Raw genomic sequence first — 17,417 nt, 5'->3', positions numbered from 1 at the left:
TGTTTAAATCCCCTGGTTTATTAGCATATTGCATTACCTCGGAGGTGTGTGTAGTAAAGGTGTGTGTTACCATGCATTACGGCACAGATGCGTAAAGAACAAAAGGATCCTTTGAGAGCAGGGTTTTAGAGGAAGCTGTCAGACGTGTCCTTTCTTCTCTAATCCGGTGTTTAGGATTATCCTGCACTGTTATGGAATGCTGTTTAACACACAGACAGACACACTCACAATGTGCTGTCAGTCACTCACATCCAACTCTCTGTTCGCTCAGGTGACAAACATACCCACCAGTCAAATGGCTGTGAATGTCAACAGTCAGTGTGATACAGGCAGAGCTAGTCCCACCTCCTTTAAGAACTTGCACCATGGTTGGCTGAATATAATCTACATAAGAGCGCCAACAGAAATGACAATGCCCTACTGTACACTACAGCATATGGATGGTTGTATATTTTTCTGTAACATAAGAAAATGAATAGATTTGGGTTTTTGGAATCACTTAAGGCAGTGATACCTTTATAACAGATGATAGTATAAGACCAAAATTACCTTTTTAAAGATGACTCCATTCTGTTGTAGCTTGCTAAAGAGCCATTTTCTACAATGGTTTTAACTGTAGCTCACATTTTAGGTGATGCATTTATGATAACAACATTTCGTCGTAGGATAAGTTACCCTCCAGGATAATTAATTTTGAGTTTTATTATAGCCACAAACAGTACAAGTGTTTTCATTGACTTCTTTTACTGTTATATAAATAAGACCCTAAATATGAGGCTTGATTGTGGACAGAAAAAAGCAACAAAAGTCGATTAACAGAAAAAGAATCGCCCCACTTTTTTATATATTATTAAACTAATTTCTTATAGTAAAAGGGCAGAAACAATGTTTTCAGCCTCTCAAAGATAGATTTCCAGATGTTCTGTTTTTTTTATATTAAATTGAACTAAATACCTTGTAAATAGAGAAATTAGATTTCTGTACATTTATTTAGACAACTATTAACCTGGAAATCATGACATTACACAAATGTCTTTGTTTAATGTGAATATATGTTTCATAATTGTCATGATAACTATATTTTTACTTTTTTTTACCCCATAATGCAACACAACATTTTTTATGAACAGTCAATCATCTTGGACCACGTTATTGTTTATAGATATAATTAGTTTTTATTTTCTTTGTCGATGTATTCATGTTAAGAGCCCTTTTTATGGACATGGTTTAATCCATTTCAGCAATGTATAATAGATTTTACATTGTACTCATATAAAAGTATACAAAAAGCAGCTGCATAACACCTACACAGTATGTGTCCGTAGTTGTGAAAAGGATTAGATTGCCGTTCAACCAAGTGTTCAAAGCTAAAACTGTAGTCGAGATTAACATCTCTTTATGACAACGTAGCGGATGTAACCACTGGAATTCTCTGAAATATAATTATGCAAACAGAACTCTTTATAATTAGAAATCTGATTCATTTGAAGTTAAATATAGTCCTACGTAAACATCTAGAGTAGTAGGAGGTTACCCTCCTCAGTGTGATATCAGTTTTGGTGCCTTGGTCATTCTGGAGTCGTAATTTCAATACTATTTGACTAATCTTAGTACAAGATGGCTGCAAATGATTGCCAGTGTGTCCGGAAATTAGTGATGGATGTGGGTTCCAAAGAGACTGGCTGATAACACCAACTTGTTACGTGCATGAGTGAGACCATGTTCAAGCCCAAAATGTGACGTCCCAGCATGATGCATGAATGTCTCTATCATAGCTGTGAGTGCAGCTCATTAATCTCGTTATCAGTGGTATGAGGTGGGGTTGGCAGGCGGGAGCTGCGTCTGCTCCAATTCAAGGCTTCCCTCTGGTCCCCGCCAATATAAGAGCACTTTTCTTCTTATTTTTCAAGCTTTAACATTCTTGTCTGGCAGCTGTGCAAGCATGTTGTGGAACAGAGCTGAGAAGCTCTTAAGCTACTAATGATCTGGAAAAGCCGACTCTGGCCGATGTCTGTAGTGGGAAAGAGAGGAACCTGCAGCTTCTCCAAAACTCTCCAGCTAACATCACAGCCAGTTACATTTTTTGAGAATGTCTGTAATCATTCAGACAAACGCATATGTGGTTTTAAGTTATTAGAAATGGAAGGTGGCTGATCCCCTTGTATACTTTAGTATATTGTTACTTTTAACTTAACTTAAACGGAACATATTTGAAGAAAACTCATTTTTAGTGCTTGTGAACATTTATTTGGGTTTCTCTAGTTTATATAATCCCACCCAATAAAATAAGGAAACCCGGCCGGTTTTATGACGGCCACATTGAAAAAACAAGTGATTCGAAATGCCATTCACATATTGGTTTTTTCTGAGTCTCTCCACCCACAGCTTGATAATGACCTTTGCAAAGGTGTGCCATATTTTTCTCCCAAGCTAATCAGAGCAGATTGGGCTTTTTCGAATTGGAGGCTTAAAGAGACATGGGCTAAAACAGAGTGTTTCAATGAGAAGATGAATACTGTATTTAGACACACAGTATGAGTTAAAAAAGGTGTTTGTTTTTTTAACATTAAAGTATGTAAACATGTTGTAGTAGAAACCCAAAATGAATGTATGCAACTGACAATGAGCATGTCCTGTCCCCTTTAAAGCACTTTATTTATTTTTGCTGGAATTATTAGAAGTATTTTTTGTGGTTTCTGTTGTATGTTTGAATATGTGCGTTGGACTGAAAGTGTGTGTGTATGTTGTGTCTGTTTATGCACATGTGGGTACTTGTTGACCACATTTAACTGTGTGTGTTAGTCAAACCCTGGGGTTAATGGCATTAGCAGGCCATGATTGTGGCTGATGGCTTTTTGCGACCATAATGGCAGCTCCATTAAGTGTTTACCGTGAGCCATTCCACATGTCAGCTGTAGTCAGGCAGCCAGAGAGGAAGGAGCGAGGGGCCGCAGCAGCCTGGGACGCTGGGAGGCAAGCGAGACAGTTTAGTATGCCAGAAAACATCCACCCTGCTGAGGCGACTTGGAGTAAAACATTATTTATTTGGAGATTCTGTTTTGTAATAGCATCTAAAATGAAGCAATCTGCAGAGATTAACGAAGTATTACATTGTGTTACATTCATATTATCAGATGTAGGCCTAAGAAGTAAAGAGTTAAGTGCCTGAAACAGCATTGTTCCAGTCTATGGCATCACGGTGCTGAGTGAACTGTGTGACCTATAAGAAGTGCTCTGAGTCAGCAGACTGCCTTTGGTTTGTACCAGGGATTTTCCCGCTGCGTAGTAGCTTTGGTTGTGCTCTATCTGTTCTCTATCTGACAGGGGCATATGGCAAAGATTAAATATAATTCACTTTCGGTAAAAAGAGAGAAGAGTGACATATCAGCAATACTGAAGCCATGAGGACTTAGTTGGTTTTTGCCTGAAATGCACATTCTCATATTTACTTATTTGTGATAATTCACTGCTTTTTTCAATTTGATGTCATCATAAATTGTGTGTGGAGTGTGTTTTGATTTCAAAATGACATAAGAGTGAGCTAGACAACCTCTTCAGCCTATTACTCTCCAGGATGGATTCAGTGCTATTTTACTTTATTTGACAAACATTTTTTTATTTGGTATTCTATATTTGTGTCTGCGTTTTAACATCTTTGGTCCTTGTTGGAAAATAATATTGTTGCTTCATCATCTTATGCCTTCAATCGGTGTGTTTTGTAGTTCAGTAAATCAGTCAATCAAAGGATATACTTATACATTCAAAGTGGGCAGTATAAATAACACATCTGGCCTACTATAAAAAACAGATGGTAATTTGTGGGTAATTTAATATCTGAAATATCAATAAACTTGTGTAAAATCTTGAAGCTCTGCTAGTAACATTCCATTTAATATATTTTCAAAAATACAATTCCTAACGGTTTTCCAACTCTACCTTAATAAGAACAGTTCTCATTCATAACACTCCGTTCGATGTCTCACTATGGGATGCGCCTCATCGCGGAACAAACAGAAGCATCAATCTCATTACGCCAATCCTGATTGGCTGGTGATCTTGACGTCAACGTCAGGGGAAATCACCCCCTATAAGTAGCCTGCGCCACGACGCATGCGTCATTCAAACACCTCTTCTCGCTTCAGAGCACATCTCTAATAGTAGCCGGGCTAGCTTAACAGTCCACAGACTGAACCAAAAGCAAATTTTCGGTCGACGGGCGTTAGCCGGCTACCCTATTCTGCCTCGCAGAAGAGTATAGTACTAACACACCAGTTAGTATTATAATCAACCTCGCCATTCTTCCTCAGGAATTAAGGTAAGGTTTTGATTGTTCAAGCTAGCAACACACCAGCTGCTAGCTTGTTTTTTCCCTCACTGCCGACACCACGGTAGCGAGGACGGATGTTTTACTTTTTTCTTCCACGAAGGAGAAAAAGGATTAAAAGGATATTACCACACCAGGTAATATTCTTTGAGAAAAAAGACCCACACCGTCCTTTTTCTACGGATTAAAGACAGGTTGGGAACTATTTTTTTCTCTCGACGTACCTGTTACGAGCGGGTCCTCTTCACGCCACGCAGCGTATAAGATGGACGCCTGTCTCCCTCACACCAGAGGAGTCAGGAACTCGGAGGCTCGGCTCTGCGGCTGCGGGTTGAAAGTGTCAGGCACAGACTCACACCAGATCTGTTCGTCCTGCCTCGGGCTGGAACACGCCCAGGAGGCCATTGACAACCCGGCTCGTGCGGGCATTGTGCCCGCTTCACCATGAAGAGCCTCCGCCGAAGGTTAACACAACAAGCTAGCCTGTCGGGACAGGACCCCCTCATGTCCACTGGTTTGCCGGCTGGCAATCAAGACACGGGGGCGTCCGCCGCAGAGATGGAGCCCCTCACTGGGTCGGTCTGGGGCTCAGCGGCAGCCGCAGAACCGGAATCCCGCGCCATATCAGGCCGAGACCCGGTGGCGGCAAGAGACGCGGGAACGGGGCCCCACGCTTTACCAAGCTGGGGCTCCCGGCTGGACCTCACCATGGTTTCACCCGCGGAAGATGTCCTAGAGTTAGACTACATGGAGGACGAAGAGGATACCTCTGAGTTCCTCCTGTCTGACTCGGATGAGCAGGAAGACGACATCTTCATGTCATCGGCTCAGGCTGCAAAGCCGGGAGCGATGGTTGCTCTCCCGGGCAATAGCACACCAGCTTCGCCCTGTCTAAGCATGGACCTGCAGGCCGTGTGTCAGCGTGCTGCGTCCAGACTAGACATCCCGTGGCCCGAAATGGCCAAGGAGACCTCCAGGTCCCGTTACGAGGGGAAACATTTTCCCCAAACAACGAGGATGAAGAGGCAGCTCCTTCCGGTCGTCCCGGAGATGTTGGATGAGGTGTCGGTCTCGTGGAGAGACCGGCCCTTTAGCAACAAGGCCCCAATCCAGGGTGCCTCCTCCCTTGACTGTGACGGTATGGAGAGGCTCGGCCTGCTCCGCATATCGCCTATGGAACTGCTGGTGGCAGCACACCTCCTACCAAGGATGGGCCCGTCACCAAGCAGGAAGCCCACGCTGCCAGCAAAAACGGACCGATTCCAGTCGACCATGACTGAACAGGCCTACAGAGCCGCAGCATTGTCCGCCAGGGCTCTGAACGTTTCCTCGATGCTAACCGCGTACCAAGCGGAGCTCTGTGAGGATCTGTCGAGCAATCCTGGACCGGCCACCCTGGACGAGATAGCCGCGGTCACAGACATTTGTCTCCGTGTCCAACGCTGCGCCGTCCAGGCCACGGGCAAGGTAATGGGGATCATGGTGGTGCAGAAAAGAGCTAGATGGCTCAACCTCACCAACCTCCCAGACCGGGAAAAGGAAGATGTGCTAGACATGCCCATCGTTCCCGAGGGGATTTTCGGCTCCGCTCTCGCTTCCATGCAGAGGAAGTGCGAGTCGAAAAAGAAGGAAGACGAGGCCCTCCACCTCTGTCTCCCTCGAAGGGTCCAGCCGCTGCCTTCGCAACAGCGGCCCTTCGCCCAAGCTGCACCGAACCCTGCTAGGTTTAAAGTACCAGGACAGCAGAGGTCGCAGCCCGCCCCGAGTCCCCAGCCCAGGCAGGAGACGAGGGCGAGTTGGCCTAGAAAATCTCCGGTTCCGGCTGCAGCCCAGGCGCAGCCAACCCAGAATTTCGGCCAGCAGTCGAGGAAGAAGAAGCGAGCGGCCTGACAGCCCCTCCTTCTCCCCTCTGTGACAGAGCTGGAAGTTAATTCCCCGGCTCTAAACGTGTCCCCGCTGCCTCGAGAGATGCCTCAACGTCATCCTCAAGTCCGCATAAAACACATGTCACATCTTTGTTGTTTAAATAAACCATTTTCCGCTGACGCATCCAGGCTTCGGCCAAGGGCGCAGCTCAAAAAAATGAAAAGAAAAACAATAAACAGTCCGTTAACTATAAATCCCCTTCTGAGAGCAGCTACGGCCTCTCTCAAAAGGCGGATAATAAACGGGTCTGTGAAGGCACCACCGCCACGCGCATACGCAGTGCCGGTTGGGGCTTTAAGGGCTCCACCGTCACGCGCAGTGCCGGCTAGAGCTGTAAAGGACAGCCCGTCAATTCTTCCCCTTTTGAGAGCAGCTACGGCATCTCTCAAGAGGCGGATTATTGACGGGTCCGTGAAGCCACCGCCACGCGCATGCGCAGTGCCGGCTGGGGCTTTAAGGGCACCACCGCCACGCACATGCGCAGTGCCGGCTGGGGTCGTGAAGGCTCCACCGTCTCGCGCATGCTCAGTGCCGGCTAGAGCTGTAAGGGCACCTCCGTCACGCGCATGCGCAGTGCCGGCCGTAGCCGTAAGCGTGACATCTCAGCTGGCTCTAAGGAGCATACAGCAGGAGATACTCACGACATCTGCCTGGGCTTCTCAAAACAGTTATACTTTATCTGTTTTCACAAACCCAGAGAGAGTCAACCCATATTCTGGAGAGAGAGGTTCTCTCTCTCTCCTAGAAAGAAGGGTTTTATCTATAATGCCCACCGAGCGGAGTCAGATTACGGGGAAAAAATGTCCTCGTAAAGCACCCACTCAACATGGGCCTCATAATAAAACTAAACCCCGCGCGCCACGATGTGCGGAGAGTTTTGGTTATTATGTAATGCGTAGTGGCACTACACCCGACTTTTCTAGTGTGGGACGTGCCTACGGGTGCTGTCCTTTCACGGAAGGTGGTCACGATATCGTGTATGAACCGCCAGGGGAGGTTGCGTTCTCTCCAGTCACACACACTGGCACACAAACTGATCCCTTGGAGCGGCAGACGTCTCCTCTCTCTGAGAGCGACACAGGTACCGGGAGTTATGCACCTTGGGACAGAATTACTGTCCAGAGGTGCACCACTCTATGCAGACTGGACTCCTCATCCAAGGATCGGGAGTCCGCTGTGGGTGCGTTACGGCGGAGCAGTCTGTTCGCAAAAGTAGAAAATGCTCAATGACAGCTGTTCTCTTTAATGCACGATTTAAACGCACTGTTAGGCGGGGACACACTCGTACACGATCGACCTCCGGGTCCTCTGTGCGTGTTCCCACCCCTGGCTCTGTTACCCCCAACTCTGGCCAGAGTGAAGGAGCAACGCCACACACTTACTCTGATGTTTCCGCCCTAGCCCGCAATGTACGGGCTGGCGGAGATATATCAGCTGTTGTGTGGGCAGCCATGGCAGCCCCCACCACGCAGGGACAGATTGTCTCAGTCTTTATCCACGTCCAGAGCGCGGGGCACTATGGGCCTGACCCGTGAGTGGTACAATCTGAATACAGTGGGACTCCCTCAGAAGGTGATAAACACTATTCAGAGTGCGAGAGCTTCCTCCATCAGGTCTCTTTACGACTGTAAGTGGAGGTTGTTTGAGGAGTGGTGCCTTCAAGAAGGACACATCTCTTTGCAATGTCCTGTCGGGGTGATTTTATCATTTCTACAGGACTTGATCGAAAAACATAGAGCTTTCTCCACGATCAACGTGTACCTGGCTGCTATTGCTGCATGCCATGTGGGCTTTGAGGGTAAGACGGCTAGCCAACATCCTTTGGTTTGCCATTTTATGAAGGGAGCTCGCAGGCTCCTCCCTGTCTCCAGGTCGCTGGTGCCCTTATCGGACCTGGCAGTGGTTTTAAATGGGCTCAAAATGACCCCATTTGAACCCCTGGAAGGAGCTGACATGAAACATCTGTCACTCAAGACAGTGCTGTTACTGGCCCTGGCATCCGCCAAGCGGGTCAGCGATATCCATGCACTGTCTGTACATCCCTCATGCACTCAGTTCGCCCCAGGGCAAACGAGAGTGTTGTTGAAACCCAACCCTGCCTTTACACCAAAGGTGGTTGGTTCGTGTACCCCAATTGACATTGAGGCATTTCCTCCGCAGCTGGTTTCCTCCGGGGAACAGCAGCAGGATCTGTTGTGTCCAGTCCGGGCTTTACACACATATATGGACAGATCAAAAGAGCTTCGTCTTAATGACCAAATCTTCGTGTCCTGGGTTAAACCTCACAAGGGCAAGCCCGTTACTAAGCAATGGCTCTCCCACTGAATCGTGGAGGTCGATTGCTTTGGCCTATACGAGTCAGAATCTGCAAGCACCTTCGGGTCTGCGGGCTCACTCGACTCGGGGCCTGGCTACATCCTGGGCTTTGTTCAAGGGTGTTTCCATCCAAGACATCTGTGCAGCAGCAAGCTGGTCTTCGCCGCTCACTTTTGTCCGCTTTTACAGGCTAGACGTCTCCGCTCCAAGCGGGCACCTTGTTGAGTCGGGACTCCACCTGTTAAATTATGGTTGATCGTTGATCTTCGAGATAAGCTCGTCTGGCAATACGGGAGCTACAATATCCCATAGTGAGACATCGAACGGAGGGTTATGAATGAGAACTATAGGTTACTTACGTAACCCCAGTACTCAGAGTAACATGAAGTGAGATGTCTCACCAGACGGCCCTCCTTGCTATGGTGAAGCGAGAAGAGGTGCTTATTTTGAATGACGCATGCGTCGTGGCGCAGGCTACTTATAGGGGGTGATTTCCCCTGACGTTGACGTCAAGATCACCAGCCAATCAGGATTGGCGTAATGAGATTGATGCTTCTGTTTGCTCCGCGATGAGGCGCATCCCATAGTGAGACATCTCACTTCATGTCTGAGGCTGGGGTTACGAAAGTAACCTATAGATTTGTTAGACTTAGCAAAAAAGGTAACAACATGTAGCAAAATATCACAACTCAACTGTTGGCTATGTTTACATTCTCTGGTAGGACAACTAACACAAATGGCAAAGAAAGGTAAACCAAAACACAGATTTCCAAACCTTCCCATCAGTAACTTAAAACATATCAACAGACAGTATACACACCCATGTTTTTCTACATTGCACTAAACACAGCATTTGAACTTTGGTTGCCAGGTTTCCCCTTGTGTATGTGTGTCAGAATATATTTCAGGTAAAGGGGTTGCGGGTGGCTGCAGGGGTCAGTATCTGTCTCTGAGCCGGAGTGGAGTGTGGAGTGTGTGATGGGGGTCATCCTGTGGCCATGTGAACAGGAAGGTGCGGGTTCGTTGTGAAGGGCTGAACCCCTGAGCTGTTTATCAGATAGCTAATGAAGCAGAGCAATCCTGAGAGGAACTGGGGGAGAAAGGAAGGGCAGTAGACGGGAGAAGAGAAAGGGGGCAAAAGGTAAAATAATGGATCGTGTGGGCTGATGTAAAAAAAGTTTGAAAAAACAAGTTAAATGTGGGAATACACAGGCCCACATTGAGGCCAATACTATCCCCTTAGCTGTTATCCCTTAACGGGGTGAGAAGAATGCACCACAGTCTCTTGTGATTTCATTTTATTTCCAGACAAATACTCAGCATATTATTTATCACATTTCCTGGTTAAAAATCAGCAGAGGCAATATCACTCAGCTCCGGCCGTAAACATTTTCTCTGGCTGCGAGAGAATCCGAGCTGCGTTCCCAACTCCTATCATCACAGCCATCCAGATTACTTGAGGCCACACATTCATCACTCAGTCCTAAAGCTTCATTACAAGTTCAAATAATCAGCCAGTCCAGATGATCAAAACAGCATTACAGTGTTTTAAATTTCACAGCTGATTAATCCGACTTACATCGAGAAGGGTTTAGTTCTTTAAAAATGGCAGAATGTTATGGTCCAAATGAAATCTTAGGCTACATCGATGGTGTACTGTTTGCGTAAACATGACATAGCAACATGTCAAGTTGCAAGTAAGATATTTTTGTTGTTTTGATTAATGGATCTATAAAATGACCAAAATAATTAAGAATTGTCCAAAATGTGATTGTTTTTTTTCCAGATATTCCATTTAAAATGATATATAGCATAGGAAATACAAATATTTACATTTAAGAAGCTTCAATGTCAACCAATTTTCCAATTTTGATTTGAAAAATCAATCAAATTTGATGCTGATGAGTATCCATCCATCCATTTTGTTTCTATAGCACATTTAAAAACAACAGAGTTGAACAAAGTGCTGTACATCAACAACTGTATAAAAACATAGCATAAATACATAAAAAACAGACAGGACATGAAACAAATGTAAAACACCAAACAATGAAACCAGATCAGAATCCACAGACTGAGAAACTCTCCTACATGACGTAAAAACAATACAAAACACTAGTAAGATAAAAACCCAAATTTAAAAGCACAAGTGTCACCTGGCCTGTAAATGCCAGGGAAAGGAAGTGGGTTTTTAAACGAGATTTAAAAACAAGCAGAGTTGGAGCAAGTCTAACCTGGAGGGGCAATACGTTCCATAACTTTGGAGCTGCAACAGCAAAGGCTCTGTCTCGTCGCTGCTTTAACCTCGATTTAGGGACGACCAGAAGGAGTCTGTCAGCAGACCTCAGTGACCGTGTGGGTGTGGTTTTAAAAGATCTGCCAGGTACAGTGGGGCTAAACCGTTTAGGGCTTTGTATATGCGAACGTTAACAATGTAAATTGTATTCTAAAACTGACTGGTAGCCGGTGTAACGAGGCGAGTACAGGCGTAATATGTTCACGCCTGCCTGTCCTTGTAAGGATAAGTAGTATAATTGTTGGTGTATATAAAACATGTTTTTAAAGAAAGTTGAGTAACTGTAATTCTGGCAATCCACTAACCAGCTGTTGTCTTAGAACTAGTAACAGGCTTTATTATTATTTATTATTTATCTGCTGAAATGCTGATTACTACAGTTTTACACCTTTAGTTGCACTAAAGCTGTTTTTCTACGAGTGGGTCCTTGTTTTGTTTATCTCTTGCACACAAAAGCACATGGTATTCTAAAATATTACATTTCTCCTGTCAGCTTAACAAGCAGTAAATGTGGAAACAATTGGAAACACAGATTCTGATGGCCCTCTCGTCGTGGAAAATTGGACACGCTCCGATTCGTTTGTTCAGCTGTCAGTCATACACAAGGTGCTATTATTGGCTCATGTAGCAGTGTGAGAATCTGGTGTGTTCATCAGGGGCCGGCGGGTGAGGGGTCGGGCTCAGGGGAGCCATCAGTGTTGAGCGGTCAGTTGACCCTGAACGATCCTGAGATAGGATGTCCTCCCCGAGGAGGAGCATTCCATCGCCGCTGGTGTGTGTGTGAGAGTGTTTCACAGCATGCTTGTGCTTATACAATACCTTAATCAGAACATACAGTTCTTCAGTACACAAGTCTTATAACATACCTTGAACTGTCTGACTTTAAAACAAATGATTGACAGCATGGTACAAAGTAAGATATCATTGCCATAATATTGGAGAACAAGTAAATGCTTTTCATGAGATTTTGATAAATGCAGCCTTCTCCCCAGAGGATGAACATTTTCCATTTTGGACACAATGAAATCTTCTGTAGCAACATCAACATGTGAAATGTAAAGCTTTTACAAAACATGTGTACCAATTATAGTGCCATGAAAACTGAACTGGAAATGCATCGTGATGCAGTCGGACGGCTTCCCTGACCACCGGTGTCCACCAGGAGGTTCGAGGGTTACCGCCCCTTGAGGCACCTAGGACCTTGAGACCACAGCTCCCCGCCGCGGCTTCGGCAATAGAGGGCTTTGAACACCGACCACTCTGGTTCAATGTCCCCAACCTCCACAGGAATGCCCGAAAAGCTCCGCCGGAGGTGTGAGTTGAAGGCCTCCTGAACTTGGGCCTCCTCCAGACGTTCCCAGTTCACCCGAACTACACGTTTGGGCTTACCAGGTCTATCCAGAGGCTTCCCCCGCCACTCGACCTAACTCACCACCAGATGGTGATCAGTTGACAACTCCGCCCCTCTCTTTACCCGAGTGTCCAAAACATACGGCCTCAGGTCCGATGATACGATAACGAAATCGATCATGGACCTTCTGCCTAGGGTGCTCTGGTAACACGTGCACTTATGAGCATCCTTATGTTCGAACATGGTGTTTGTTATGGCCAATCCATGACTAGCACAGAAGTCCAGTAACAAACCACCACTCCGGTTCAGATCAGGGGGGCCGTTCGTCCCAATCACGCCCCTCCAAGTGTCTCCATCATTGCCCACATGTGCGTTGAAGTCTCCCAGCAAGATTAAAGAGTCCCCTTCAGGAGCCCCATACAGGACTCTTTCCAGGGTCTCCAAGAAGGCTGTATACTCTGAACTGCTGTTGGGTGCATAAGCACACACAACAGTCAGAGTTTCCCCCCCATAACCCGCAGGCGTAGGGAGGCGACCCTCTCGTCCACTGGGGTAAACTCCAACAACGAAGCACCTAACCGGGGACTTGTGAGTATCCCCACACCCGCCCCGCGCCTCACACCTTGAGCAACTCCGGAAAAGAATAGAGTCCAACCCCTATCCAGAAGTAAGGTTCCAGAGCCGACGCTGTGCGTAGAGGTGAGCCCAACCAGATCCAACTGGTAACGCTCCACCTCCCGCACAAGCTCCGGCTCCTTCCCCCCCAGAGAGGTGACGTTCCACGTCCCCAAAGCCAGCTTCTGCCGCCCGGGTCTGGTCCGTCGAGACCCTCCGCTTTCACTGCCACCCTTCTGGCAGCGCACCCGACCCCATCGCTGTTTCCCGTAGGTGGTGGGCCCGCGGGACGGAGAAGCGGAGGTGTTGCCCATGTTGCCTTTTCGGGCTGGGCCCGGCCGGGCTCCGTGGCAAGCCCGGCCACCAGATGCTCGCCGACAAGTCCTCCTTCTGGGCCTGGCTCCAGAAGGGGACCCCGGGCTTCCTCCGGGCCGGGTATCCTCACTTCTTGTGTCGTCTTTCATGAGGTCTTTTGAACCAATCTTAGTCTGGCCCCTTGCCTGAGACCAATTTGCCATGGGAGACCCTACCAGGAACACAAGGTTCCAGACAACACAGCCCCCAGGTTCATCAGGGCACACAAACCTCTCTACCACGGTAAGGTGCTGGTTCTTTGTTTTTGTTTTATTTGTTTGTATATCCGCAAAAGACACACCTATAAGTACCTCTGCACAGGGAACACTGCTGAATGTGCGGTGGGAGACAGCAAGTCTCTGCCTTGTCCAACTGTATCAAATACAACATCCTGATTTGGCTGGATGGAACACAGACACACATAACATTCAATGCAAATCCAAGTAGAGCATATAAACTGATCCCGAGAGCTGAACTGGCAAAGCGTTTAAGTGACTTTTTAGAGACCGATAGGAAACCACCTATAGATAGCAACTGTGTGGCTGAACACATTAATATGCCAGAGCAGAACACTACTAGTTATGATGTCCATGTGCCATTTAGAGTCAAATTGATAAATGAAATATTGTGTGATTTAGGGTGAGGCTATCATGTCTGGTTTGGGTGTTGTCCATGATTTGTCTTACAACTTTAACCCTTTCATGTCATGACAGTTTATTGTAAGAGGTGGGTAATGGCCAAATAATGTCTTGTTCAGCGTTATTCTTAGCTTCAATCTCTCGAGTCACTTTGTTACAAAAACCAACGGCAAAAAACGCCAAATGTCCTTAAAAAAGTCCAATGAGTGAAGTCAAGTCTTTTATTAAAGATAAATAGCAATGGCAGAATATTTGACTTTGAGCTGTCTGCAGATGTAATGATGAAGAATGATGAAGTATGGACTGAACACAAATCTACTGAAATTGAGCATAGCTTTTTTTATCTAAACATACTTTAGATTTTTTTTCAGCCCAAAAATTATACCCACCATTACTGTATACAACACTACAGTATAAACATGTCTAAGCTTGTGTCCTAATTCCAATTGTCAGTGCGTGTGCAATGTGAGCATTTGTCCGTCTGTCCATCTGTCTTTCTGTCCCCTTTGAGTCTTTTCTAATCAGGCTAGACATGCCAGAGGTCAGCAGCTCTGACCCGCTGGCTCTGGTTCATCATAAATATTATGGAACCACGCACAGACGCCCTCGCTGGCTGTTTAATATAGTGCTTGGTCTATTGAGGGATTCAGACTCTCAGCTTTCACTGGGTTATATAGGCTAATGATAATACTGCCTGCACCGTGGAGTTAGAACTAGTGAACACTAGTCAGGACTGGATACTGTTGTCATTTTATTTCTGAATGTTTATCATCTCCTTTTGCAGTCATTTTAAGTGCTTTTGACCAGTGCAGTTGTGTGCGCGTGCATAGGTGCACGTGCATTCATGGACACATAAATGCCTTGTTGTGTGTGCCAGCAGCAAAGTGGGCCTATGGGAGTGTTCTGTCCTCCGTTCCCACGCTATTTGTCCCATGAGTCCGTGCTGTGACGTCAGGACAGAGGTACGGGCGACTGCCCCGCTTAGAGGTCGCGGGTTCACTTCCTGTCTGTCAGGGCCGAGTTGGGCAGGGTCCAGTTTGGAGCACTGAACTGTCTTTATGATCTCTCAGTGTTTTAACCTCTCTGCCCCCATCTCTCTGTCGCTTACAGGCTATGTGGCTGATGCTGCAAGAGGAGGTGCCAGAAGATTTCATCATAGCGACGGGGGAGGTGCACAGCGTGAGGGAGTTTGTGGAGAAGGCCTTCATACATATGGGGAAGACAATAGTGTAAGTGCACACAGACACACAATACTATCTCACACGTTTCCAAAAATGTGTTTGCATCTCTGTTTCTGGAAAAAAGTCAGGTTTCCATGAAGGTCGCAACAATCGCAGGAAGCACATAATAATATTTGACTCGGTCTGATTTGAGAAATAAAGGTAACTGTATAAACTGTAATAAATTAGTGATTTAATTATAATTTCTCATTCAAAAGTAAAAAAGACAATAAAACCATTGATGAGCGTATATAAATGTGCATAGACTATTCTCTTCATATGTTATAAAGTATTTAATATATAAACCATAGTATGTATATATGTGTGTGTGTGTGTATATATATATATATATATATATATAGTAGTATAAGTATAGTATAGTGTATACTATATATATATATATATTATACTACTTTTTTTTACCCCATGGTCCAATACAAAATAAGGTAACACCCCGGAAAGTAATCATCTGGCTATCAGCCATTTTAACCCTGTATTTATACCAACCCGGCCAAAGATGTGAAATCCAGCAAATGTTATCAGTTTTACTGACAATTTGCAAACTAGGCTTTGCAAATGTCCAAATTAAATAGGTACCAGTGTGGATGAAAACAATGTATAGGAGCACAAATAGATTTTCTTGGACGGAGAAGAGGAAGAATCTACATCGATTACCAAAGAAAATCATTCAAAATAAGTTGAAGAATGTCATCCCCGATGCATCCTGAATGGCGCACAAACAAGCAAGAAAATAGTAGAAGTTTCAAGTTGAAAAAGGCTTTATTTAGAAAACCTCTGTCTCCCAGTCAATACCACATCTCAGTTCCCTCCTCTTTCTCACCTCTCCTTCACCTCCCCCTTGTGTCGTGGAAGACACTGACATGTTGATGAAGGTGTGTGGCGCTGCGTGTGGCTCAGAAACCCACGGGTGACATGTGTGTCTGGGACCAGACGTTAAAAAAAACAAACTGCACAAGAAATAATCAGGGAGACAGAGGAAAGGGACGGCTGAAGCCTCCGGCAGCTGTGGAAAAATGTTTCTTTCCCGCTAAACCTTTGTGTCTTTCCAGGTGGGAGGGGACAGGATGAGAGGAGGGTTGGCCGTTGCCCACAGGAGCACAGGTTGGGACATGGTCAGGTGGACCCTAAATACTTTCCGTCCTACTGAAGGTGGTAAGTCGGGGGTTCTCCCGGTGTTTGTGTCTACAAAATGTTTGTTTCTTCTTAAAAATCTTTCAAAACGTAATAACGCCATACAAATGTTTATTTTTAAAAGGATATTCATGGTTAATGAAAGTAGTAAATATGACCCGTCTATTACATTGAAATCTTGTCTTTAAGAGCTAGCAAAATGACCTGAACACTAGTCATGTGTGTGTTTGTTGTGTTGCTATTTCATTGAGTAAGACCATAACTGATGGACATGTGAGTACATTTTACCAAGTACTGTACTTAGTAAACATTAGCAATATGATGTTCAAAATCAAATAGTCCCTCCGTTGGCCTTCTGCACAAAACATCAACACTACAGCTAGCGAACATATTAGACAGAGAGCGTTGATCGATTATTTGGCTATTTATTTACATTCATTAGTATGTTGCCATTTATTGTGCACCCACTGAAAAACTGTCCAGCATCAGTAGCTATGGCTTACGTGGTTACTTGTATAGGTTGAGGGTTGTTAATCTAGGCTGTTGCTTGGCATGGCCAGAATATTGCTCCACTTTCTCCGGTCCCCGAGATTCCGCTTCCAGTAGCTCTGGAGAGAGCTTTCGCAGCTGTGGCCACTAACGGTCATCATTTCTCTGCTTTCAAGACCCGCATCAGAAAGCTTTTGAATGGTGGTACTTCTCCAGTTGGTCTGCCTGCCGTAAAAAGGAGGGTTCTTGCCCCGTTACTTCTCTTCTGTTTTCTTTTCCCAGTTTGAAAAGCAAACTGCAGTTTGCTTTTCAGCCCAACTGTATACAGTTAATCGGCCGGACTTCTTTCTACAGATGTGAGCATCCTTAACAAACGGTCAATAAGTCCTTGCTCACATTATCCCTTACATACTTCCATCTTAAGCTTTGTTAGTTAGTTTCATAACGGACATAATGTAACAGTTCAGTTGTAACGGTTGTAGCTTTTCTCAGACGCGGAGGGATACTGACTTGTTGTGAAAAGTAACTACAATTCTACCCGTGGTATACGCTCATTATATTATGGCTAAGAACCAATCAGTTTGCTTTATTTGACTTGTCCATTTATGAAAAGTAATTAACACTAGCTGCACCTTTACCAGCTTTGATAACACTTTAATGCATCAATCATTATAATTAAAACATATCATATATTTTATTTTGAAATGACCAATCTGCAGAATGAGTTATTTTACTG

The 17,417-nt window shown here is 45.3% G+C and overlaps 1 protein-coding gene across 1 annotated transcript in view; it reads left to right on the top strand.

Annotated features, from left to right (window-relative positions):
• The window catches only part of gmds (GDP-mannose 4,6-dehydratase), a 222,721-nt gene that overhangs the window by 170,066 nt on the left and 35,238 nt on the right, over positions 1-17,417 (top strand). The window contains exons 8-9 of the mRNA XM_034081682.2: positions 14,931-15,051; positions 16,114-16,198. Of these exons, the coding sequence (XP_033937573.1) occupies positions 14,931-15,051; positions 16,114-16,198 (206 nt within the window). The remainder of the gene's footprint in view (positions 1-14,930; positions 15,052-16,113; positions 16,199-17,417) is intronic.

Source organism: Pseudochaenichthys georgianus, chromosome 4 (assembly GCF_902827115.2).
Source record: "Pseudochaenichthys georgianus chromosome 4, fPseGeo1.2, whole genome shotgun sequence".
Taxonomy (NCBI): Eukaryota; Metazoa; Chordata; class Actinopteri; order Perciformes; family Channichthyidae; genus Pseudochaenichthys; species Pseudochaenichthys georgianus.
The sequence above is the reverse complement of the archived record's forward strand: the minus strand, read 5'-3'. Positions and strand labels throughout refer to the sequence as shown.